Genomic DNA, 27910 nt, shown 5'->3' on the forward strand with positions numbered 1-27910 from the left:
TTAATTTAAAGATTCACTTGCATCACTTTCAACTCGCTTTTATCGCTTTTTAACGCTTGTAACACTTTTTTTTAAATGTCAAATAATATTTAAACAATTAGAATATTCGGAAATATTATCCGAAAGTTCACTTCTATCGCTTTTAACTCACTTTTAATACTTTTTGAATGTTAGGTAACGTTTTGAACAATCAGAATAATATTCAGATATATTGTTTAAAAGTTCACCTTTAAAATTTTCGTCGACGTGACGGCGGTTCAATTGATAATGAGCTCTTATCTCCGTATCGGTCGAGGTTGTCGAACGATGCAGCGAAACAGTTGATAAAAATTTCACAGAGATGTATCGGTGATGTATCGATTGCTACATGATTGATGAAAAATTTTAAACGTTACTCGAAAATGTCATTAGAAGAGAATTAACGTGTTAGTGACGTCGATTGTTACAAATTAATGATTAATTACAAATTTTAAATGATACTCGTTATAGGAGAGAATTAACTGTATAATTGTTACGTATAAATGTATAATTGTTACGTATAAATGATTAGAAACGTTATGAAATGTTCAGAAATATTATTGAAATTCTAACTACAGTTCTGGTCGATGCGCACGCGACGAAAGTTTAATTGGTAATGAGCGTCTGTCTCGATGACCGATCAAAGTCAACCTATGATGCGGAACAACTGATAATATCTTCGATACTTCGATAATACGGCTTCTCCATTACAGTGATTAATAATTTAATATTTACAATAAGTGTGATTAATAAAATAATTTTTTCAGATTTTCGTTATTTTACGGCCATTGTTAATTTAAGGGAACGATAAACTGTAACACTGTAATTTCTAATATGTTTTTTACAAACTGAAAGTACATTTATTGTTTTGTACGTACGATAGTACTGTGTATTGTTAATTATTAACTTGTAACTTTGTTCACATGTACAAAATGTTAATTTTTAAGTAAATTTTTATGTTTAAGTAAATTTTTAGTAAATTTAAGTATATTTTTAGTAAATTTAAGTAAATTTTTAGTAAATTTAAGTAAATTTTTAGTAAATTTTTATGTTTAAGTAAATTTAAGTAAATTTAAGTAAATTTCTATGTTTAAGTAAATTTTTAGTAAATTTAAGCAAACTTAAGTAAATTTTTATGTTTATGTAAATTTTTAGTAAATTTAAGTAAATTTAAGTAAATTTTTATGTTTAAGTAAATTTTTAGTAAATTTAAGTAAATTTTTATGCTTAAGTAAATTTTTAGTAAATTTAAGTAAACTTAAGTAAACTTTTATGTAAAAAGTAATTATATGTTAGTTAAAAATCAAATTGATTACTAATTGCCTCTGAACACCAGAACTATGTAAGTGGTCGAAATGATCAATTTATAATTTTTACTACATATTTTATATATCGATGAATAATTTTCCTGTCACTCTGAATCAATAATTCAATGACCTTAACGTTTCTATCGCAATGTATCATTATATACGATGTAACAGAAATAAAAGTTTGTCAAACTTATTGGACTGTCCGAAAAGCCTTCTTTCCCTTGATTTATTTCTTTCATCAAAAAAAAAAAAAAAAAAAAAAATCTTCCTCTCCCTGTAAAGCATCTGGCTCGACAAGTGAACAACATTCTTCTAGCAAGCCTCGGAGAAATTTTGGAAAGACGGCCGACTACAAAGAAACCCTCGTCACAATCCACCACGTGGAAATTACCAACCACCATAATCAAATATAAATAAAAACGCCCCAAAGAATTTACAATCTCTTAATTTCGTTGAGAGTTTCAGAAAGCAACAAAAAATTGAAAAATCGTCAAGTGTCATCCTCTGCTCTTCTCGCAACAATTTCCACACACACACACACACACACACACACGTGTGACGATTTGACTTTCCATCCATTCTGCCCTGGAAGAAAGAACGACGTATTAATCGAATCCAAAAAAAAACTGTTCGACCCTCGGTGTGTCGTCTTGGCGTCCATCGGACAGTTTCGAATCCGGAATGAATAGCGAATGGGCCGGGAGACAATCGTGAAGAGGGGAGGAGGGAGAAAGAGTCCGGCAGCAGCTCGGTTGAAAGGAGGTGGCGGCGGTCGGTGGTGGTCTGTAGGCAGAGAGGGTGGCTCGACGGGGTGGCAGAAAGGGGGTGAGAGAGTGCCGGTGGAATGGCCTGAACTGGACAGCACGTGGACTACCTACTTTTATATCGCTCGGGAAATAATGGGATTCCCATCATGAAGTGGATTTCCCTCGGGAGCCAGTGGACATCGATGCACGCGTCAAGAGATCCTACAGCCACCATCCCCGCCGTATCCTATCGGTCTCCTGCAGCCGAGCAGGACGTTCATCGTGATGGTCTACCCTCGCTCGTTCACCTGTCTGATCAGCCCCATCCTGCTCGCAACAACCCGCTGGCTGTCACAACGAACGTTGACGCGTTCGCCGGATTTTTCGAGGAGCCCGAGACATTGTTTGTCGGCTGACACTGAGGTATATCTTTCATCGAAGCTCGAGAATCCGGGAATCTGGCCGGGCGAGATTCGTTCTCGTTGGAGGACGGAGACGAGTATCAACGGATTAAAAAGAAAAAGAGGGCAGACGATTTATTTAATTAAACTGTTGGATTAATAGAGAAATTGGGACCGAGGGCGGTTAATTAATATTTCAGAATATTTGTTGAATTGCGATCTCTAGTGGCAACTTTGTCACTAAGATATTTTACTAAGGCGCGTTTATATGCGTGCCGGAATTCCATTGCTTTCCGCAAGCGTGCTATTATATCATACACTGTATCGTCTCGAAGAATAAAAGTGAACTTGTTGAAACTAGTCTCCACGTACTTTTAAATATTCCAAGAATATCGAACAACCGAGATGCGTGTCCAGATTCTTAGATTTCAAGCACCTCGTCGCGATGACGAAGGAGAATCGAGACTCTCTTACGCAGCGAAGAATGAATCGATTTGTACGAAGAGAGAGAGAGAGAGAGAGAGAGAGGGAGAGAGAGAGAGAAACATTCTCAGTACTTGGTCAATTCCCAACTTGCGATACCAACGTACTGATACTGATTATCGTAACCAGACGTAAAGCTAGACCGGCGGGGCGAACTGAAAAATCGCGGTGTGGACCGGTCGTCGTGTGCAGTTGGGGTATATACGCGGGTACCGAGTATCGGGACGGAGCTGGTACTGGGGGGATCGATCGGCGAGCGAAAGAAAAAGGCGGAGTTCTCCGCGCGCGCGGCTCAACTTGATAAAGGATTCCATCGGTGCCGGGGCGGTAAGGAGCGGCCAGTATAAAATAAATATGTGCGACGGCCAAACGGTGTTCCACCTCCCCCTTCAACCCCCCTCCCTCCCTCCCTCCGTCTCTACACCACCTAGAGATCCCTCTTTCCTGCTTCAGCAGCAGCAGTGGACTCAGCTTCCCGCTCCGGGGGCAGCTCGCAGGGGCTTGGAACTCGCGCGTGTTGCCGGGTAATTGATTTCTTTGATAGCGGCCGCACGAAAGGAACATTGTAGATGCTTCGACTACTGGGGGGGAGTGTGGGGAGGGGCGTGAGGAGGGGATACGAGCGTACCGTTCGCGATCTACCATCCCCCTGGATCAATGGATATCTCTGCGCCGGACAAGCCCCTCCAACTCGCCGTCTTCCCTCCTACGAGGATGACCAATAACAAACACCGGCACTTCTCTCTCTCTAATGGAGTTTTTACCGATAAAAAATTCACTCGGCTTCCTCCTTTTTGCCCGGGGACCTGGTCGCTTTGCTTCCTTCTCTCCGGCCACCGGCTTGTCTCCCACACTAGCCCCGAAACCCACCGCCCCCTCCCGCCGTCTGCTCTTGGTCCAACAACGACGACGACGACGACGACGACGACGACGACGACGACGACGACGACGTCGGCGGCGGCGGCGTTCCGTTTTCTAGGGGATACTTACACGCCGACACCTTTGGTCCGTTCCTCGATGTCTCGTCGAGAGTGGCCCGCTGGCGGTGTGCATCGTTATACAGAAGGGGGTGGGTGTCCCACCTCCTGCGCCACTTTTCAGACAGAGTAGAGCTTTACAAGAGTGTTCCCTCTGTAAAGAGAACGTATTGCAGATCGAGAAAAATACAGGTTGACATTTGTCAAGACGTAGAGAAATCGCGAACGTATCTGCAATTTTTCCTCCCTCCCCCCGACTTCAATTGGCAATGTCCAAACCAATGGCTGGAACTGGAATTTCCAAAGTTCTCGAAAACTTCCCTTCGCCGCGACAGACGAGAGATAGTTTTGCGGCGAGATGGTCGCGAAGATGCAAAGGCTCAACGGGGGTTGGCTTAGTTCGTGGAACAGCGAGTTGGTGGTGCTGACGGCATGTATCGATTGTTCCGCGATATAATGCCGCCAGCCACGCACATATGAGGCCGCCGCGGCCGCGCAACCCCCGCGCATCGCAGCCACGCGCCGATGAATCCGTGTGTGTATGTCCACCAGCGCCGCGCCGCGTCTTTTCCAGCGTGTTTTATTCAGCTCCTGTACCCCACCAGTTGATACGTCCCAACCTGGCGAGGGGTAGGTAAGTTCAGGCGGCGTCAGTTTTTCGACTTGCTTTCACCCCGTTCCGTTCTCTCCGACCGGCGGTAAATCCTTCAAAATAAATACGAACAATTCATAATTTCACTTTTACAAAACGTAAACATCTTCCTTCTTCCTACTGCGTGAAAAGTAGAACACGTATTGAAAAAGACTATTGAAAAAGAAAGCAAAGCAGTCTATGATAATTTCAGCCTCTGTGGGCGCATAAATCGCGTGAGTGAAAACTATCGGCTGACGTACACGAGAGCGAGCGAGAGAGAGAGAGAGAGAGAGAGAGAGAGAGAGAGAGAGAGAGAGAGAGAGAGAGAGAAAGAGAGGAGATCTCAACGAACGTAAGTGAAAAATATGTACATAGAATTTTCAGCATGCACGCGAAATTTGCACGAGGTCGTAACATGCTCGACAATAATCGTCGTCGCACGCAAACCAAGGCGAGATCCTCTGGAACGATTCAATTAAATCGTTTACGATTCGGCAACGGTAACATGCTCGTTGCCCCTTTTCAGGGATCAGTTTAAGTAAATGGCTCGTATATGACTTCCTTGTCTATCGATTTCTGGTGAACCAGATAAGCGTGTGTACAAGACGAAACTTAACGTTTATCGAGCCGCGTAATTGTCTTGAATAATCGTTAACTTCGATTAATAATAATTAGCATTATTGTAACCTATTCGTATCGTTGGAAGGGTGATTCTCGGTAATCGCCGATACGCTTATTCGACGCTGGATTATTTAAATGAATAGATCGGTAATCGAACATACGATTATCCGTGGCTTTTAATTACACCAGCGGACGCGCGCTGTCCGGTTATTATAACAACAATAGATCGGTCGATAATGAGATTTATCGTAAGTAATTATTTTCACAACCGTATATATATGTATATATGTATATTATATATAAATTTTCGAAGTCTTCTCGATATCTCGATATACATGGCAATGATTCAGGCAGTGATTCAGCCGATGGCGTATTTATGAAACGAGTATATGCATGTGTATATGCATATGTTTTTTTCTTTTCTTTTTATTTTTTTTTTTTTAACAAGAGTCAGTCTTTCGTTTTGAAACGACACACGCCGAGAGGAAAACACGCGATCGTACCGGCAATAGTCCTATTTGGATGCAAGAGCGGAACGAACGAAAGCGGTGGCAAGGATGCGCAAGCCGGGTGGAACAAATCAAAACTCTTAACCCAACCTTGTTCTTCACGGTACAGTCGCTTCTCTCTGCTAATGCGCGACCAATTTTTGTCGACCGAAATAGCGTGTACACTTTTCCACGTGGAAGTCCCGTCGGAAGTGGGTCAGATTATATCATCGCGATGGCACGGCTATAATACGAGAGAAAAGTTGAATTGAAATTTCTCTCCTTTCTTCCAGTCGGTCCGTAACACTCTTCTCTACATAAACTTACTTTCAAGATGCAGGTTTGATTCTGATAGCACGGGAAACGTTGGCCGATCGATTCGTTTGATCGTTTACCGTTAATTAACACGGAAAGGGCAAACAGTCGAACTGGTTTGAGAAAATGGCAGTCGCATTACAGCAGAAGTGACTGTAACCGCTACTTACGTACACGCATCTGAATCACATTACCTACAAGGACGTTGCGGTAATTGGGAGAGGGACACCGTAGTGTCTAGATGCAACCAAATGCATGCGTAATGCACCCTACCGACCGCATAAATCACTCAAATGACTATCTCGATCGGGGAAGGGACAGCGCGGCTAGTGGTCAATACTTGTGCAAGTCTATATCGTCGTCATGGCGTTATTGCACCAATATTGCAATCCCAACGTGTGACATACTTTCAACGTTGTGTGACAGAGCATGTTTGGTAATTGTGTAATATGTGTGCCGTTCTTTCAAAGCGTTATTACCATGTCTCGTGCATAGCGTGGTATATGTACATGGATCTTTTGATGGTTCCTCTTCGTCCTCCTTATTTGGCCGTGAATAGTGACTTTGTGTCGAATGGTATTTAACGCGTTCGAGTTGTAGAAACAAGTGGTACGATATCATCGCGATTTAATACCATCTACTCTCACTCACCGCCGTTATTCGTGCACGTGTACTTGTAATATTCTTCGTAACGCGCTATATGTATATATGTATATTATTCTGGAGCGATGCTTTCGTTCGTGAGATTGCTTCACGGCACGTGCGAACGCGAGAACGAATGGCGAAGACTGCAAAACGCTTAGTCAAGACGTACAAGAGATGGAACACGTGTGAAAGTTCCTTGGTTAGCCGCTAGACCGACGGATTCTCTCGTGCCAGACGAAAATCTACGTCTTAGAGGCTTTTTCGGGTCACGCGTAAATATCTGAACGGTAACGGACGCTAAACTCTCGAACGTGAAACTCTTTCTGTCTACAGCCAACGATAAAACCGCTGAAAGATCTTTGATCTTTCTCTCGAGGCTTTTCGTTAAACCCTCGACCAAAAAAAAAAAAAAAAAAAAGAGAAAAAAAAAAAAAAAAAAAAAAGAGAGAAAGAAAAAATAAAAAAAAAAAGGGATCACGCTTGATAACTCGTATCGGCAACGGTATGATACGGTATAATGCGAAAAAACCAAAAGTAAACGGGAATGAAGCCACGTACCGAATACTTCTGCTCGATGTTTTTCGCGTTACGTTTAGCCCGCTCTCGTTTCTCGAGCTTCCACCCGATGGGATGGGCAGCGAAAAAATTTTTACCTTTAACGCATGTGTGTGTGTGTGTGTGTGTGTGTGTACCCCTTGCGCGGGTGCAATGGACTGAACGCAGTGTTCATCAGAATTTCGTTTCTTGTTTTCTTTTTCCCTTCCTCTCCACCACGGGCGAATTTCGAAAAAACTCGCAAAGACTCCGGGGGAAAAAATCGCGCGTAGTAGGATCGATGAGGGGAGGGGGAAAAAAGGTTGACTAGACGCTGTTGGGAGTGGAAAATTAAAATGAGCTGCCCGGGGGATCGTGTCGCGTCGTGTGGGTATCCGTTACCAGGCATTCGCTCGAAAAAACGAGCAAGAAAAAAAAACAGTGTCTAGGGAAGTTGTTGTGGTGCTGCGTGTGTATCGTTCGTGCATTCGCTCAGCTACACGGAAGGAGGGAGAGAGAGAGAGAAAGGGTTAGGCAGTCCGGGGCTAAGGGAAAAAGGAATAAAACAACGTTTTGCGAGATGTCGCTCAGCAACATCGTCACTCTACTCTGTGAGAATAGTTTTCTTTCCTTTTTTTTCCTCTTTTTTTTTTTTTGTTTCTTGTCTCTCTGTCTATCAACTTATCTGACCTGGAGCGTGTACTGTGGTCCGTGAGGCTGTCCATGGTGATGATGATGATGCCTCTGATAATGCTGCTGCTGGTGCGGTGGATCGTGTTGATAACACTCTTGCTGATACTGTTGGGACGGGACAGGTTTCAGAACGTGGTTCGGTCGTTTCTCGGACGCGTATTGCTGGTTGTTGCGTTCCATCGTATCCACCGCTAAGCGAGGATCCTCTATCATCGTGTTTGAAGCCTTCGTGCTGAAACAGGTCGATACTGTCCGTTTCATTCTGCCGATACGGCGCGTATCGCTAATTTAGCTAATTAAGATTCTTTTCGCGGCGATCCTGACTCGATAACTATATCGCGTAGAACAAGCACAAGATCGCGCGAGATTGCACAGGGTCGCGTAGAATCGTCTAGAGTTACGACGTTATTAATTGATCTAGGATCGTGCAGACTTAGAGTAAGATCGCGTAGAATAACGTAAAATTTCGTAGAACAAACAGGAACGAATTCGGTATCGGTCCGCGATACTACTGGCAATTAAGCTCGCAACCGAGTGGAACGGTAAGGTCGAATAATTCATTAGCGCGTACGTGCTTCCGCGAGAACGTATCTCCACGAAAAGAGGATTCTTTCAACGCTGCCGAATGTTGAAATTGCTTCGACGTTCATTCGTGCAAATCACCAGTGGGAGGAGAGGGGGATGCAATATCGCGTGCTTACCAATGCACTTGCTGCAGCGCAGGCACCGTATTTCTGGCCACGCAGCATCTATCCGAGCGTAGGAAACAAACGAATCCCATTACCAGCACCGAGAGCACCGTAAACCCAGCGACAGCGCCGATAACGAGTGGAATCTGTAACAAATACGCGGCACGCGGGGGTGGAGAAAAAAGGAGGGACCTGTTTTTTAGTTGGATCCTGGGGGGAGGACATTGTTTCGAGCGTACGCTCGCACGTAGCACGCGTGCATGGAATACGTGAAACATGGCTTCCAGCCCGTATTTTAATTCAAACGGACTCTGTTCGATTATTTAATTAGGCTTTGGTCGTTCTCGCTTCTCGAGCAACCGAGAGAAAAGGAGGACAGGGCGAGAAGTGTTTGCTCGAAACATGTTGACCAGTCGCCTCTCGTCGTCTCTCAGCGATGAATATCGTTATAATTACCTGGCCCGGTTCGTCCACTCTCAGCATCAGAGCCCGACGATCGCTTCCACGATCGTTCTCCACGATTACGTGGTACAGTCTCTGATCCTCCTTCACCGTGCTAGTCAGTTCCAACACGGCTATATAACAATCCTCGACCGCTAGCGGCTCCAAATCCAACGCCCGATACCGCGACTCCAGAACCTCACCTGTGAACATTTCGCCCGGTAATCAGATCCGACGAATGTCAGACGCTGTTGCGGCTGTAAACGTTTTAATCGACGTGTGTAAGATCATCGATCGTTGGAACCACGTGGCTGAACGAAGGTAATAAAGAACAAACCAGAAAATGGCGAGAAGCGAAAGTCTCGTCTCAACTTCAAACAATGTCAAAGACGCGCGATAAGGTGTGAAACGACGAAGGCGTGAAAAGACGGGGGGGAGGCCGAAGGAGAAGCTTGAACGTGAATCTTGCGAATCGAGGAAGCGATAGCGACGAGGAAGGATCGAAGGCCTCCCGACAGAAGTTGGATGTTGGAGGTTCGGCTCGAGGAGGACGCGAGAAAAAAGGCGGGTAATTAAAGAGAAGCTGACGGCTAAAAGGGATGCTCGAATTAATTAATCGCGAGTATACCACTTTTCAGTAATACCGAGTGCCAATTAGTGAAAAGAGACGCAAAAAAAAAAGACAGAGACAGAGAGAGAGAGAGAGAGATAGAGAGAGAGAGGAAGACAGAGAGAAAGAGAAAAAAAACGACGACGGAAGAAAACTGAAAGAGCAAACCAAAGACTCGAATACTTTTGGCGGTAGAGCTAGGAAGCAGTCTAACCGGCGTGGAGTCTGGTGCTGCCCCATTCCCAAGCCACGAGCCGGGGTTTCGGGTCGGAACACAGTCTGATCTCTAATTTCGCTGGGCTCCCCTCGGTCGTTGCCACGACAAACTTCTCCGTGATGGTCGGTTTCACCACCTGCAACACACGTTAAACAACACTCTCGATCCCGCTTCTTCACCAAAATCTTCCACCGTCTTTGCCCACCGTCGTACGTTCGTAGGGCAACTCGAGTCTGTGAATTCTCTAGAACGATTAAGGGCACGGTGTGATTTTTGTTATCTTCAGCTCAATCGTTAACTTCAACTTAACTTGTTTCCTTTAGAATCAATTTGTCCCTTGGTGTCAAATTGACGCGCAGTGGTCACGACGAGAAGGCAAGTAATCAAGTTTGCAGATTCTTTCATCAACAATGAACAGATCAAATCTTCAGTTCAATTTTATATTATCATCTTACCGACGTTTTATATACATTTACAAGGAAAAATGCAACAAATAGACAGATGAGGGTCAAAATATGATCTATCTTCCGAACAAGAATCTCTTTGATCTTTCATACAGCTAGAACTTAGCTCGAGGCTCAATCTTTCGAGGATCAAGAGGGTGAAAAATCGTCGAAGAATTAATTTCGTTTTCGTTTTCCCGTTTCTCGTTTTTCCACTGTCACGCGAGCGATTATCGTTTTACGGAATATTTCCGAGGCTAATGCCTTTCCGCGAAAAGGGTGAAATATTTCGCGTCGATTGCACGGGAATATTCGCGGACCACAAGTGCTGGCGCACGGATCACGGATCGCGAAACGTATGAAACCAATGTAACTGCAATCAACCGACGAGTGTGTCGTGAAAATGACGTTTTACTCGACCTCGTATGTGCACGCGCGTACGTATATTTTTTTTTCCTTCCCCCCCGTTCCTCCACCACCGCGTGCGCCGGCATAATTAAATTCATAAATATGAATTTCGCGTTCCATATTTAAATACGTTACAATGGAGGGGTGGTGGGCCAGGCGGTAGTGCGCGTCAACAGATCGGCGAGCACGCAGGGCATACAAACATAATTTTGTTAATTAATTACAGGCAGCGATCGTTTGTTTCCCGATCGCATTGATCTGGTAATAAAAGCACGGAACCAATAATCACAACGTGTAAAAATCGGTTAGCCTCCGCTGACCTTTCTCTCTTTCGAATGCGCGCCGCGTGGCTGTCGAATCGATTAAATTTTAACTTCGACTTCTCATCGTGTTCCACTCGATTTGCTCTCTCGAAACAGGGCTTTTTCCCCCTCCCTGGTTAATTCCCTCGATGTGGTGGATTCGACAGTTTCGTGTCCTTTCGAGAACACGCGAATCAGGAAGTTAGGGATGCATGCATCGACACTTAGGTTGCAACGCGTATAGTTTAATATCGCAGCAACTTGCATCGAGTCAGGGGAATCAGAATCTCGTCTCAGCGAGCAGAAATCAATTTCCCCGATCGTCGAGCGAACTTTATCCTAACCGATAACGAGAACGAGAATCATCCGTACGTAAATATAATTTTTACAATCGCCAACATCGTTCTCGTCTGGTTTCAGTTAAAAAAAAAAAAAAAAAAAAAAATCTGTTTCTCTGGATTAATTATTTTTAAATTATTCATTACCTCCGAGCAGTAAGGAAGATGTAATTTGACATTTTTAACTATACACCTGGACGCAGGTTTCGTCAAAGTGTCGATGCATCGCAATGCACGTTTTCACCGAAAAGCATAGCCGAGAAATACATAAAAATCTGGTTTGGCGCGTCTTACCCTAGGCGCGCCGACCACTTGCAGAGATACAGGATCGCTTTTGACTTCCCTGACGTTCCCATTGATCTTGTTCGAGGCGAGACATATGTATTGACCCTGTTGCTCGTACGTCACGTTCGTCAGGATCAATCGTTGCCCGGTACCGCATTCCAATGGCATCCGGCCATCGGTGAAGATCTGGGCCCATCTGGCGTGCCGTTGAAAAACCAATTGTCGCATTTCAGTTCGACACGTTCAATCCACCGGTCTTTCGTTACTACATGGCTACCGCGTGCAACGACGTTTACCATTCTGATAGCGGGGAACCATTTTAATCACATGACGCGGAACGCCCGCTCGTAAATACGCGGATAACATCCACGCGATACACGTGTAGCAACGTAAGGGAGCAACAAGTACACGCAAACAAACGAAGATTGCGACAAGCATGTATTTACAGAGCTACTGAAATCAAAGTGGTAAATTATGGATGGACAATTACGTGCCTGGTAAAATTGGTAAATTTTGTTGCTCACGAAAGCGATCATGTTACATTCGTTTTTGTGAACGTAAATTAAAGAAAAAAAGAAAAGAATTGTAAATATTGAAAAATCCTATACACGTATAGAAGATACAAGATACATTTATATAGAGATGATAAAAAGTATTCTATTAGAATAAGCCTCAGTATTACAGTCAAAATTGCACACAATACGTTGTAGTGTGAGTTATGTAATAATAAACTGCAATATAAATTTGTATGATGTTCGCGAAGATCAATCAATTATAGATTACACATGATACAATAAACTTTAATATCTAATACTAAACTAGATCTGTAGATTAAAGTGCAAAGTTTTCATCAAAGATATTAAAGTAATAGAAAATTTGCAATAAAATAGATTACGCAAGCTTTTATTTATATATATATATATATACTCTAAAGCTACATTATTTTCATAAAATTTCAAATAAAAATTATGAATCGGTCATTTTGACCATTTTGGTAGTTCCACTGGGACAATAGAATTATATTTGAAATGGATTAATGGAATTATATCTAAGATGCGTACCAACTTCTCAACACATTTTCAGATCGCTTTCGAATCATAATCGTAACAGTCGTCTTACGTCGTAAACTGTTGGGACACTTTCGTGAGCCACACTGTAGCTACGAGACAGTATTTCGTCGTGATTCACGCTAGCCGTGCAAACTAAAATCGAAGATGAAAGCCAACTGGCGAGAAGTCGATAGATAAGAGGAAACGACTCGTGAACGAAAAGGAGAGAAAAGGACGATACAAAGGGGGTGGCGGAGGGTCACCTGTATTCAGCCGGTGGCATCGCGTCGGCGTTGCACTCGAACGACGCCCCGGAAAAGAGTAACGCCGTGGTCAGCCGATCCGGGCCCACCGAGCTGATGGTCGGCGGATCTGCGGTGAAAACCAGATCGAACATCCACCTCTCTATCGATCGTTTATCCGTCGATAATCGGAACAAGCGTCGGAATGCTCTCGCGCGCGAATCAAGCTATCGAGGTTTTTATTACCCGAGGTTCTCTCCGCCCGAGAACTGTTGGAAACAGCTGGAAAACCTGGCAAGTATCTACTGGCCGTCGTATCGGTTCCGAAACTATTAAACGAGCCGCTTGCCAACGCGTTACGGGAGACGCTTCGATGGTCATCGTGGTCTCGGGGTCGATCGTCTTTACCCGAGCCGCGTAATCGAGCGATAATCGGAGGAGGTTCCGTTAGCCGTTTATTTTTATTCACAAAGCGACTGAAAGAGCGCGCCCGGCGGTTATTTTCTGCCGTGGTACGGAGGCCGAAAGACCGATCGACTATAACGATTAGGCCGCTTGCTAGGCTCTGTCTTTCCCCGGCGGAAAAAGGGTTAATCGCGGATTACTTTGAGAAACTCGATTGGCCGCGCGTTACGAGGAAGAAGCGAGACGCGTCGGACAGAGTGGAAACGAGGCCGACGACACTTACAGTTGACGGACACTTGAACAGAGACCGGGCTGCTTTCACCCTCGGTGTTGGCCGCCTCGCAGATATAGACGGCCGCGTGATTCCTATAGATCGGCGAGAAGAGCAACGTCTCGCCGATGCTGGCCACCTCGGTCACACCCGGGCTCTTGGTTCTCCTCCAGAGGATCGAGGCCGGTGGATTCGCGTCGGCCAGGCATCGGATCTCCAACTGGTCGCGACCCTCTTCCAGTTGACCGGTCGGCACACCGACCAGCCTCGTCTCCGGCGCGTCTGAAACATTTCCATTTTTCCAGTCTCGGTTACAGTCCCGAACATCTTCCTCGGTCGCGAGGAAACTTTAATTACACCAGTGTCGATTACACGTCCCGACACCCGGCAGTTTAAGGCGGAGAGAAAGGTAGAGAGAAATTAATTTTCTCCTCGGAAGGTTGAAAGAAAGAAAAAAAAAAAAAAAAAAAAAAAAAAAAAGAAGAAGAGAGAAAAGCGGGGAAGAAAAATTGCCGATGGACGGCTGGGGGCACGTGGTTCGACGAACCACGCGCACGAGGAGGGGGGAGAGGAGGAGGAGGAGGACGCGGGCTTAATTGAAATCGCGGGACGCGGGAATTGCTATCAGGGCTTTAATCATAGCGCGGCGGCGGGTTCGCGGAACGCGCTCGCGGAAAAATAAACACGCCGGCTTGCAGAGAGAGAGAGTGAGAGAGAGAGAGAGAGAGAGCAAACACACCGTTGGGAGTAGCAAGTTTTCAGATTCAATCCTTCGTTAATGAGCGCGTAATTAAAAGTGGATCCCGGATCGTATCACCTGAAAGAACCGAGAGATCTCCCCTTCCAACCCCCCAACGGTTGGAGGTTGGCCGCGACCGTCTGGTTGGACGTGGTGGCTGGTCGACCGTTCGTTCGATCGATTTGTTCTCGCCGTTCGAACCGAACAAAGACGTTTCTCCCCCGTCTCTTTCTCTCTCGGGTGATTTTTTTCCCCTCTGGGCCAGCAGGGTGAGGAAGAGAAAGGGAGAGAAAGAACCCGATAATGGAATGGAAAACAATGGCACGCGAGCGCAACACACCGGCGAGAGAGCGTGCGAGCGGTAGAATGCGCGCAGGGGCCAGCGTACAAACCTCGAAATAATGAATCAAAGTTGGACCGGCATCCCGGCCGGTTTCGTTATTCCTTGTCAGAAATAATTAGTTAGCCGCGGCTCACGAAAAATTCAATTACACCTGCGCGCAGTTAATCCTGCGGCCGTTTTCCCTAGCGGGAGCGATAGAGAGAGAGAGAGAGAAAGAGAGAGAAGGGTCCAGCTGCAACTGCATCAGCTGATCTCTCTCTCTCTTTCTCTTTCCTTTCTTTCTGGTTAACCGATGCGCACGTCTCGTCCCAGTCTGGCAAAATTCTACCGGCTTTTACCCTTTTTTCTTCTCTGTTTCTGCCCTCTTTTTTTTCAATCCACGTACATTTCTGACCATAAATCATCGGACGGTTAATGAACTTGAGACGTGAGATTCACGCTAGATTCGCGATCGCGAAAGCCATACGAAACAATCTCAACTTTATTGCCGTATTTTTCCGAGATCCTTCAAATAATTTGTACACTTGGATTTTCCAGAAGATTTTACAGAAACAGCTGCACAGCGTCGTTCCTTTGTTCGAGATCTTTTCAATTTTCGCTAAGCGACTCTGGCGACACGACGCATAATCGGGTATTAATTTTCCAACTTGCCTCTCCCCTTCCACGCGAACTCGATAGATAACATGTTCGCTTCGATTACGCGTGCGCGCGCTATTAATCTCGCCGTGAATCAAACAAACATCGTGAAATCAGAGACAACGCGAGAGTTTATTCAACGTCGTAAGTTACGAGTTACGTCGAGTTGTTGGAGTTGCGATCGATGGATCAATCGCCGTTGGCCTGTTCGGGACCAAAAAAAGACCAGAAAAAAAAAAAAACAAATAAAAAGAGTAAAAAAGGGAAAAAAGAAAAAAAGCGAAGGAAATTTAATTGGTCTGTTACGATAAAAGATTGGCCGTGGGGGAGGTTTGTAACCGAGGTAAAATAATGCTCGGTCGGAGCATTTACTCGGAATCGATTTACTCGGAATCACGTTTCGATAAATGCAGTCTATCAAATCGGTTGGCCGTTTGCTCGCTCCCTTCCTCTGTATTCGATTAACGTGCATTGACGAATTGACGCGTTACGTTGTATTTTTCAACGAAAGCAATTACGCGGTTGAAGGGATCGATCGGCATGGCGCGAAGCGAAGGCCCTGGTCGAAGAACATCGCGGAAAGGACGCCGAATGGGGGGGGTTCGTTCGCTTTTTCACCCTCGGCTCGACCCGGGTTTTCATCCCGACAAAGCTTTCGATTAAAGGCGCTGGACGTGGAAAATAATTTACCGTGTTAATATACAGTTACCCTCCCTCCCTGTTCCCCTGGGGCTCTCTTCCTCCTACTCCCCCGTTTGTTTAAATCAATGAAACTGACGCGGCGGCGGCCGCCGAGAAACGTCACAAATGACGGTTAATTAATGTTGCAATACGGATCCAAATTGTATTAATTAATAATTTCAGCGGCGACCTATTTCCCGAGGGCCGAAAATAACAAGCTGGCATTCAGACTTGGAAATACGATTACGCAACTCGGGAAGAGGAAGCGCGGGCTAAACACCGGCGGAAACTCGGGCGTCTACTACTGTCGATCCTGCTTTTGCAACGCGCGCGTCTCGCGAGAACTCTCTATCCGCCACCGTGTAACTCGATTCCCTCCTCCGATTAAGTGTTTCTTTCGTCTGGCGCGACTCTAACGAACTCGCCCGTTCTACCGGTCCATCTGGCAATCGATCTGGCCGGCCGTCTTCACTCCAGAACCGTTTAGAAGCGTGTAGAAGCGCACGATACATTTTGCTTTTGGACAGAGATTTGGCCAAAAATTCGAAATCTGTTTGTCACCAAAACGAACAATATCTTCTCTCACTATGAACTCTCTTAAAAAAGTAGAATACAATATTTTTCTTGGTAAACGGAAGCATTTAGTCAGAAATTATAAGGCTTGAAAGTCAGCCATTTGATGAGTATTGAGAAATTTTTTATAGTATCTATATTATATATATGAAATGACTTATAATATATATATATAATACAGATACTATAAAAATTTTTTTAATATATATATATATAAAATGAGTGTTTTACAATTATGATGTTTAAGAAGTATACTAACAACATATGTAGAATAATTTATCAGTGTGCCATCTTTATTTTTTTTTAAGGATTGGAAGATAATGTTCTCGGAAAAGGTCCAAAAAATCTTTAATTTTTATCTATTTCCTTAAATATTATATATATGCATATAATAGTTAAAAATTTATGTGCCACGACGTATCCGGAAACATGCGTATTTCCATCATTTTACAAAGAAATCAATTTTGTTATCCGTGTCGAATATTCGTGGATGATTCCGAGGAATAAATAAATAACCAGTTCCAGTTATTTTCCCGGGAATGACGAGAAACTTCCAAAAGCGTATGTTTCTCGTGCGAACCTCCCGACGCGAGGCGAACCTCGAACGTATCGACGAACGATCGCAATTTACGAATTAAAATCGATTTCCCGTACTCGACGACACGTATTTCAGAGCCACCAGCCAGCCAGTCTGCCCTCGTTGTAAAAGCAATCCCAGGCGGAAAAATATCGGCGTAGCGTGACGTTAACGTCGAATCTTCGGCGGATTAATCCGCGAGAACCTGCGGGGTGGATGGGAGAAAAGGGTGGGTAAGGCTGTTTCAGCCGCGAAGACAGAACGTCCCGCGAAGACGTGAAAAATGAAAGAGCCGGTGGGCGCGGCGGCGGGATGCTCTCGAATCGAATCGTCGTATAGGCAGAGCGTGCAGGTAGCTTGCGCAGCTGTTCATTTCACGTAACAATGATTTCGAAATACGCGCGAACGAACACTCGCTGACCCATTCACAATTTCAGCTACATTCCCTCTCTCTCTCTCTCTCTCTCTCTCTCTCTCTCTCTCTCTCTCTCTCTGGCATTTTCTTGCTCTGTTCCACACACCCTTTCTATTTTCCTCCCTCTCTCGCTCTGCTTCCCTTCCCCTCTATTACCCTTTCTGCCATGACTGTCTGTGTTTTATAGGACACCGGTCGGCTCAGTGCGCGTCGTTGTGTGTGGTGTGCTGTGTGTGTGTGTGTGCCAAACCGGTCAACCCTATTTATTTGGTTGCGCGGCGTGTTTCTCCGCGGAAAAGCCTCCGCAGCTGTTTCGATCGGTCAACCTATTTTCTTTTGCTTTTCTTTCTTCTGTCACACCGGTGACTCTGTCCCACGCGTTTCGTCCACACTGACGGACGCAAAACTGGGGAAGTTAACCGCGTGTGACTGGCATCTTCGAAACTCGTGGCTCGTCACTGTCGCCCCTGTCCGCTCGTCACCCACCCGTTCGCCATCCCCCGACCCTCGACCGGCAGCACGATTATATTTTTAATTTCAATTTTCTGTAATTCATTTACAGCGGGAACGCGATCGAGAGCGAGGGAAAATAAAAGTTGGCGGATGTACGTTCGTTTCGTTCGATTGTCAATGAAATCAGTTCGTTTTTACGGCAAATGTAAGACGCGAGAGAATTTAGTTTACGAGTTACTATATCGTTCGAGGAAATTCGATTCGAATTTAGACGATTTTCTCCTCTCTTTCTCGTGAATTTCTTTATTCGTAAATAAAGAAATCGCCTACCTACCGATTAAAGACACAGAGTTCCAACGATCGGGATGATTTCGAACGAAAAATCGCACTAGAGAGAGAACGCACGGGACGAGAAGAAAAGCACCAGGGAGAACGCGATCGATCGATCGGCGGCGGAGGCATGGTGAAAAATGAAAAAAAAAAAGAAAAAAAAGTTAAAAAAATAAAAGGAAAGAAAAGAGAAAAAAATTTTGGCATTCAGACCGGACACGCAGCTCCCGGGGCTATCGCAGTTGCAGCACAGTTTGAAGTTTACAGAAGACAGAAACGGGGGAGGACACATCGTCAGCTGTACATTCGGAAACTACCCTACTGGCCGCCGCCCCGGTGCATAAATCGCGCGTCAGCCTCTTCTGGAGTTTTCAATAAATTCTGTAGCCCCGGCATTCGTTTTCGAACAATGCTTCATGAATATTCGATCAGCATCGGTACCCAGTAAATTACGAGCAAACGAGCGCAACGTTGATCGAAACAAATTCATTATCGCGAGCAACGGGGGAACGGCGGGGACGATAAATTCTGCGCGAGTGCCGCGGCGACGAAAAATTCTCCCCTGAGCGGGTTCGTTCGGCCGTCAGGCGACTCGATATCGAAGCATTCATTCGTCTTTCGTTCAATTTTCAGCGATTTCTCGCGGATCGAGACGAAGAAAGAACGTGAAAAGCTAACGTTGTTCGAGCTGTTTTGTTTGCAAATGCGGAGGAGGAACTTCGACGTTTGCGTTTGCCTTCACTTGCGTTGTTTTATCGTCGGTTCGCCGGCAAATACGTACAGACACGCGCGTTTATCAATATTTAAACGTTTGTCAGCGTGTTGTCGGCGATTTTTCTCGTTGTTCCGCGTGCAGCAATTCACCTCGTGGATGATACATCGGATAAAGGTTAATTAACGAATTCGCCGCGCGCCGGGTTAATTAGAGAGGGCACCGGGGCGATGAAAAATTCTCCTCCAAGGGGGGAAAACGGAGGCTTGAAACAGAAAATTTCTGTTTCGCGAGGCACAAAAGCCCGGGCCGGGGCTCTCTCGAGCGCGCGCCTCCGCTCTCTCACTCTCACTCTCTCTCTTTCTCTTTCTCTCTCTGTTTTCCTTTTTCTCCGTCTCGTCTCTTTGTTTCAACCCTTTCTCCCTTTTGTTCGATCCACCGTCACCATCGCCTATAAAAACAGAGCCGTTTGAAGTTTACCTAAAGAACGACTGCCAGAAGTAATGCGACTCTGGCCGACTCTCTCGCATCAGTTGCACCCACCGCGCTAACACCCCTTTCGCATAAATTTGTTCGTCTTGGACCTTCGTGATCGCTCTTTCTTCTCCTCCTTTCCCTTTCTGCTTCGACAGACTAGTATTTCTCTCGACAAGGTGGTCAGTTGTCTAATCGTAGACGAACAGTGCGCAGTGTGAAATTTTTGGAAACAATACGAGTCGAATTAAATTTTCTATAATTCAATTTATTTCTTTTTTGGCAGTATCAAATTGACACAGTGGTAAAAGAGTTAATATCTACGATGAAAAGATGATTAAACTTGCAAATTTTTTTATTAACAATAAACAGACTAAATTTTTATACGTTTATTTATTACTATTATAGTAATAATTATATTACTCTAGTAATAATTACTAATAATATATTACTAATAATTACAAATAATTATTACTATTATAATAATAAAAAAATTTAATCTGTTTATTTTTTTATTAACAATAAACAGACTAAATTGTTACATTTTTATTTATTATACTATTATTACTATTATAGAAATAATTATATTACTATTATTACTATAATAATAATAATATTACTATTATTTATTTATTATAGTATTATTTATATTATTATTAGTACTATTTATTCATTATGAATTGATATGTGATCCTTTACAAGAAAAATGTGTTAAATTGACAGACAAAGAAGTTGAAGGGCCCTTAAAGAGTTAACTTCTTCGTATTCGAAGACGAAACATCGTACGCTTTGGACGTGATATTTTTGCAATGTAGTGTCATTCATGCAACTCTTTAACTCCCTAAACATACCAATATTGATTATATACACATTGGGTGATTATTTTCCATAAGATGACGGCCCGTAGTGTACTTTGTGGTGACGAAATATATCGTCACAGTCACAGTGTACGTCGCCGTGACAAACTATGTCGTGACGATGTATACGACAATAAACGCAATAGATGGTTCTCTTGGCACGATGAAATATTTCATCCATCGTGGTTAAGGGGTTAAAACGAAACGCCACGTTTCGAATTATTTCATGTGGCAGACAAATCAAATCGTTCGTAAATCATTATTTGTGAGAGCAAAGTATTTCAGTTTGGGGAATGCGGTGTCTCACGAGTCGATTAATTTCAATTAATTCACACTCTCGAATCTTGTTTCTCAATATGAGTAGTTCAATTTTTTTTTTTTTTCCTTCATCATCGCGCCTTTGCATAATTTTACAAAATCTTAAGAAACTGAAGTACACTGGTATTACGATATTGCGGCAATTTAATACTCCACCTTTAATTATTAATGGTTTCGATCTTTAATCAACGTAAATAAGCAATTTTGCTATCTGTCACTGTTAACGTGGCTACAGAAGATTAAAGGATTGCGTCGCGTGGACGAATTATATGAGAAAGACGCGAAATCTATTTATCATACGCAAATATTACATTGCGCGAGTTACACGCGGCAAATATCGCGACGTCGTTTTGTTAGTCGGCGGCGTTGTATTGTAATACAATTAATTTATAAATTGCATGCCGTTACCAACGAGAGATACAAACGATGAAAGTCACTCTTTTTACCGCGCCGACACGCACTCGAATGCTGCGGTGCTTTGTTGCACGTGAAAGGAATTTCGAAAAATCGCGTTATGTCGCGTATCGTTGTACTTGTATTTGTACCTTGGAGACCAGCAAAAGATTGCTTTTCAAAACCAATTCTTGCGATTCTCCTACAATTCTAGCTCTGTCGACTTTTAAATACTAGCTACGCGCAGCTATTTCTCCCGTTTCACTAGAACTAATAATTTTTGTTGGATATTCTACAGACGCAAAACGGTGTATTTTTGGAGAGTGCTTCATTGTATTATAAATTGTTTCCTATTTTCTCTTTTTTTTTTTTTTCATTTTAACATCACTGATGGAAATTTTACGTTTTAATCGGCGGTAGAATCCAGCCTCTACGAAAAACTGGACTTGTTCGAACTTCTTTGAAACCGGCGTATACAGAGCTATCGCAACATAATGCAATTTTATTTCAATGCGTTTCTCTTTCGTGCTGTTTGAGCTTCTTTCGCGACTTTTGCACTTTTCATAAAGCTGTTACGTAAAAAAAAAAAAAAAAAAGAGAACAAAAAAGAAAAAGAAAGGTTGGAGATAATTATATCCAGAAGTGTTTCGCAGATTACAATGGTCCACAGATCATGGTTTCGAGTGATTTTACTTACACCTATAATCGCCGTTTTGATTTCAATCTTTCAGATTGATTCCGTAAAAATATTTAGTTTGTGGATAGATTCGGATTCGGTTTGAATTGATTGGTAAACAGAATAAAGCAATAATAGTTGTATGGAATTTCACATTCGCATTATTGTTGGTACTAACTGGGAAAAAATTTCGGACGTGATATTAAAAAACAAAAAAAAAAAAACAAAAAAAAAAAAAACAATCTATCGTAGTCATATTCTATCCGAGATAGAAATTCAACTATATACAGCTGAATTAATTCGTTACAAGAATTTTGTTCGTTCCACCATACACGTGATATGACTTATTGTCTCTGTTACAAATTTAATTTAATAAATTTCAATTTCATACATCGCTAACTGCACTCTAATGAGAAAGACCGTGTTCGTTGTACATATCTAGCTCTGCTCGGATTACCAAAAAAGAAACAAGAAAAAAGGGAAAGATTTCTCTGCTGCACGCAAATAAATAAACAAACAAACAAACAAATAACTCCAGGCGGGATTGAAGGGAAAAAACACGGATAGGGATATGGAAACGAGGGCGTCGATCGGTCATGACCGGTTGCAAAATGCATCAAACGAGCGCAAGCTGTCGTTGCGGCAAAGTAAACGGCGGGGCGGGAAAAAGCTGGTGACGAACGGACCGAAAGAGGACGCGCGAGGACAGCGAAACGACGGAAGGATGATTCGAAATTCCCCCGTGGGCGTTTCGATCGACCGTGTGGCACACGGGCGCGGAATATATATCCCCGCTTCGAGGCGAACTTTTCAATTTCCCCTTGAAAAAGTCCCAGCCGGCTAATGCCCCTAATCAATACACGCGACAAGCCATCCCCGTGTCTACGTTTCCGTTCCGGTGATGCTTGCAAACCACCCTCGGAAGCTCGAAGGGGAGGCTCGGCTCCCGAAGGAATCGAGAAATCGCGGCGCGCCTCAAAGAGCTTCAAATTCGAACTCGATTTCACCGGCGACGAATTTCACAGGCGTAGTAGGGTGCGAGGGAGTTAGGCTGATCGATCTAACTCGAGAGAAGCAACGGAACCGATTAATAGGTGAAAAATTTTGATTCCGTCCGGGGGTGAAGCACGGATCGCGTTCGCAATTCGATTAGGGAGGACGCGACGGCGGGTTGAATTATAGATTCGGTTAGAGAACGATTGGAGGGCGGATAGTTTGTAACTGTGTAATTTATATCGTATAGATGAATTTATTGCGTTTGTAATGTTACGTAGCTGGCTCCGTGCGAACGGTATAAACTGTAAATTTTAATAGAAAGTGTAAATTTTGCTGGATTATTTGATCGTTGACGAGAAGGAGCGCGCGATAGAGTACCTCGATTATTAACACGTTGACTGGAATTTACGAAGCGTTTCGCTTCGTGAAAGGGAATGCTCAATTTTAATTTTAATTTTACAAAGGTATCGTTTATTAACACTAGAACCACCGAAATGGTCAAAATAATTCATAATTAACTATCATAATTAACTAATTCATAATTTTTTTCGATATACTACAGATGCAAAACAGTATATTTTTACAAGTTTAAACGATTCTTTTATAAAATACACGAATAAAAGTTTGTGTACTCTATTGTATTTTTATTTTTTTCACTTTAATATGATGAAAATTCTATGCTTTAGTTCTTGGTAGTTCTAGTGTTAATTACCAACTGGTTTTATACAATAAAAAACAAAATAGCAGCGTCCATCACAAGATCGTCCTACTGTCAACTTTTGTACAAATAGAATTTCACTTGCTTACGAGAGAACAAGATCATCAGTTTGTTACAGCTATTTCTAGTTTAATTAAACATCTGTCAACTGTTGGAATACTTTCGTAAATACAACACTGGAATTTGACACATACAATTCATCTTAATTTCACATACGACGTATTCATCTTACTCGAATCTTAAATATTTTAAAATGTTTACAGAAACAGAATCATCGTCAGGCAGTGTCGTACGTGTTAATATCCCTTTTGATTTTGTTTGCTCGCCGTTGCGCAAACAATTGATATTTTTCTGGGTGAGGCGGCAAAGTGTGTCGAATCGATCCACCGGCCATTAGTCATTGTTGTTCGTCGCGGTGTTTCGCAAAAAGCGATTCAAAAATTGTTGAACGACGCAGCGGAGCTCGAATTGTCGATAAGGTCGGAAAGCAGGATGTCAGGGCGGCACGTTTTGAGGGAGATTGATGAGGGTCCCGCGGTTACCAGCGCCAGTGTGCACAGTTAAACTGTTGCCTCGGCGAAGGTTTCTGCTCTCGGTAGGGGTTGAGGTCAGCGCGATCCACACGCACCCTTCCTGTCGACCTCCCATTTAACAACCGTGTACGTATTTGTTGCACGATGTTTCTTTCGTTCGAATGATCGTCTCTCGTCACCAAACTTTCCCCTATAAACTTCCCTTACCTTTTTAAATCAACGACACTGCGCGTTATTCGTTTTACCTTTGCCGTGAATGAACGCCGCAACGAAATGGTTGTCGTTTATTGCAAGACAATGTGAGAAAATCCGTGTGTACGATTGACTCTCGAGTATAATAGGAAGCTGAGAAGTTGGCAATCGCCCTGGGACAGTACAAGAAGAGTGTACTCGGACTAGAAAAGCACTCGGTTTCCTATGCAATTTAACCTCGAGTAATAGAGACGATTAAATAACAAGACACAGAGACAATTCAACCCCTCGAGTAACAGAGGCACAACTATTGCAGTTGTCGGCCAAAGCATTAAAAAGCCACTCGCAATTTTCAATTTGTATTTGTAGTAAACTTGAAAATCCTCAGTGTAATCTGATAATAATTTTGATTAATGTAAATGTATTAGACATAATAATAATTAATTCGTGCTTCCCCTCTTTACTTGTTGCAGTTACACTTACAATTTCCAATGTCTTTTGTCATTCTTTCTAGCAAAATTTAAAAGTCTAAATAAAAGTTGATAATAATTTTGGTCAATTAGTATTAGTAGTACATGTAGACAAGTACATATCACGTGTAATAAATTTTGGTGATTAGTAATTTTGTGCTTTCCCGCCTTGCTTCAATTACAGCTTAATTTTTGGACGATTCAAATCTATTGTAAATGTTTCATTCGCTTAATCACGTGAAAATTACTCGATTTTCATTCATACGATAAACACTCGATTATACAAATTATTAATACACAAAATTTGATAAAATTATTAATCGATTAACGTATTATTATGTACAAATTAAATTTTGTTTGGATCTCTGAAATTTTTGAAGAACCGAGAGTTATCCCAATTCCTTCGCCAAGAACTGATAACGGAGAAGATTTGCTGATATTTACTAATCATCAAAGATCGTAACAACAACCGTAATGACTTAGAAAATTGACATAGAGAATTTCACAGAGGCGAAAGCTTTGCCAGCGAAAGCTGCGTGAAACGAGGTGATTAAACTTATCGTTCGACATATGCGTACACGCACACCTCTATTGAGAGGAAAGAGCGGGTGTGATTGCGCGAAGGGCAATGCTAGAGTTTTAATCCCGTACTTCGTCTTACTTTGGGTTTTCGGAATCGAAATAAATAAATTCAGCCGAGGCAGACGATCGAACTACCCCCGTGGATACCTGGAAATTACTTGCGCGTCTTTCGACCCTCCCTCCATCGCGAAAAAAAGAAAAAAAAATTGTTTCCAACCGAGCGGAGATCTCGTTAAAAAAGTTGGCGCTACGGGAGGAAAAGTTGGCTGGAGGTTGATCCGGCGGCTGATCTATCATCGCGGGGGCCTCGGAGAATCGGCCGGATAACGGTGATTATTCTTAAATATTAATCTGCCCGCTAATCCGCGTTAGAGTAACGAGGAGTGATTGCGGAAAGACTTTGTAATAAGGGTGTCCTTTGCCAACGGGTTGGGGACACCCAACGGGGTGCGTCCCGATTTTATACGAAAATCGTTAACGTCCGGTAACGTCGTCGGTGTAACTCGATATCGTTTGTTAAAGTAGTTGCCGGAATTAATTTCCTTCGATTTTAATCCCCGTCGGTGCGCGAACGCCGCGTTAAAATAAGAACGCAGCAGAAACAATATTTGTGTTCGATATCGGAGCCGGGGTTAAAATCGTTACGTTCGAGCAGGGTTGAACAAGGCGCGCCCGGAATTTTCGCTCGCACAGTCGCGAGCGCGGATATTTCGTTGGTTAGCTCCAGCGAGTTTCCAAACTGGATAAGGCGAAAATAACTCCATTGACGTGGTCCGTCATGGCGTTTGTAGAGGCATTCTGTAGTGGACAGTGCAAGGTGCAGCGAGGTGTAGTCTAGTTTATAGGACAGATGTTTTTTAACTGTAGAATGGTTCATCTTCGGAACAGAATTTGCCATAAACGTGAGATTTCTCAGAAAAAGAACATGCACTGTTGCCCTAAATTCGTCATCGTAGACCCATATTTTTTTTTAGTAATATATAATATTTTATATATATATATATATATATTATGTAAATATATAATCAAGTAGTTAAACAGTTAATTTAGGTTTACACAGTTGAATAAATTAAGTACACATATGTATATAATTAAGTATACTACTAATATAATACTATTTATTAAATTATATAATAAAACATAAATTATATATTAATATATATTAAAAAAATACTATTATATTTAGTATATATAATAAAGTATACTACCAATATAATACTATTTATTAAATTATATAATAAAACATAAATTATATATTAATATATATTAAAAAATTATATATTTAAAAAATACTATTATATTTAGTATATATAATAAAATATACTACCAATATAATACTATTTATTAAATTATATAATAAAACCTAAATTATATATTAAAAAAATACTATTATATTTAGTATATATAATAAAGTATACTACCAATATAATACTATTTATTAAATTATATAATAAAACATATGAATTATATATTAATATATATTAAAAAAATACTATATAGATATATAATAAAGTGTATGATTATTTATATATAATAAAGAGGCGATGTATACTCACATCTGACGTCGAATCTGACTTCCGTGCTGGACGACATGGTCGGGTTGTCGTATGCAGGATGAATGGCGACGCATCGGATCGGCTGCCCGTAACGCGATCGCTCGGCCATGATCTCGCATACGCTGTAAGTGGCCCAGGTTCGCGGGTTATCTATCTCCGTGGAGTTTACCTGCGGCCTGAGAGTCCTCACTTCCGTCTCGCCCACGTACCTGCGAGCATTCCCCCGCGAAAATTTGCATTTCCAATGGCTGCTCTGTAACAACTCTGCGCGCAGTGAAATCACACTCTCGGCGCGCCGAGCCCGTCTCTTCTCTCGCCGCGACCTTCTTGCATCCTAGCTTTGCTTGCTTGCTTGCTTGCTTGCTTGCTTGCATCGTGTTTTCCCTCTTCTCTTCGACGTTTCGTCTCCCCATCCGCCCCCGTTCGCCTTTAATCTCGCTTTCGAATTTAATTTAATTTCCAAAATAACAATTTCGACTGACGAATTCGCTTTCATTTATGAGAAACTTCGTCAAATTAAATTGAAGTTGACGCGAGTGGTCGTTCGTCTGAGTCGGAATAGCAAATAATCTGAGTAAGAAGTGACATTTCATCACGGAAGTTAAATCACGATTGTTATTTTGACATTGTGATATTAAAACAAAGTAAGCAATGATTTATTTATTCTTGGATGTCTCTAAATTTGTACTTCTCACGCAGTCGACGATATCTATCTACATGATAAACAATCAAGGTTCGAGGAATTGTTTGTAAAAGTACAAGTGCAGAACACGGGACGAAAATAAATTATTATACTTGGCAGTCAAACGACGAAATAATTGTTGGAGAAATCATTTGCTCGTTCAAATAAACTAGGACGTTGTATTATCTAGATGATCATTTTTCAAATAATGCCCAAGGTTATTCTCATTTGTTCTCACTCAATATCCGAGGAATTATACTGAAGAAATAAAATAAATTATTGTACTCGATAGTTAAACGATGAAATAATTACGAGAGGAATCATTTGCTTGTTCAAATAATAGCGATATAACAAATAAACTAGCGGCATAATTCCGAGACGATATTGAATCAAATAACACGACGTACATACTTGAATGATCATTTTTGAAATATTTTAT

At 42.6% G+C, this 27910-nt stretch overlaps 1 protein-coding gene across 2 annotated transcripts in view; it reads right to left on the bottom strand.

The window, feature by feature from the left end:
* Positions 1–7793: 7793 nt before the first annotated feature.
* LOC122526980 (hemicentin-1-like) overlaps positions 7794–27910 on the bottom strand; it is a 181655-nt gene continuing 161538 nt past the window's right edge. Inside the window, exons 6-13 of one of the 2 annotated variants that reach the window (XM_043650717.1) lie at positions 26790–26998; positions 13578–13847; positions 12911–13019; positions 11608–11794; positions 9820–9958; positions 9011–9198; positions 8567–8700; positions 7794–8097 (exon numbers count right to left, since the gene is read on the bottom strand). In XM_043650717.1, coding sequence (XP_043506652.1) covers positions 7854–8097; positions 8567–8700; positions 9011–9198; positions 9820–9958; positions 11608–11794; positions 12911–13019; positions 13578–13847; positions 26790–26998 — 1480 coding nt within the window. In that variant the 3' untranslated portion in view covers positions 7794–7853. The remainder of the gene's footprint in view (positions 8098–8566; positions 8701–9010; positions 9199–9819; positions 9959–11607; positions 11795–12910; positions 13020–13577; positions 13848–26789; positions 26999–27910) is intronic. The other variant, XM_043650718.1, reaches the window with a different exon arrangement.

The sequence above is a fragment of the Frieseomelitta varia genome, unplaced genomic scaffold (assembly GCF_011392965.1).
Source record: "Frieseomelitta varia isolate USP_RPSP 00005682 unplaced genomic scaffold, Fvar_1.2 scaffold_206, whole genome shotgun sequence".
Classification (NCBI taxonomy): domain Eukaryota; kingdom Metazoa; phylum Arthropoda; class Insecta; order Hymenoptera; family Apidae; genus Frieseomelitta; species Frieseomelitta varia.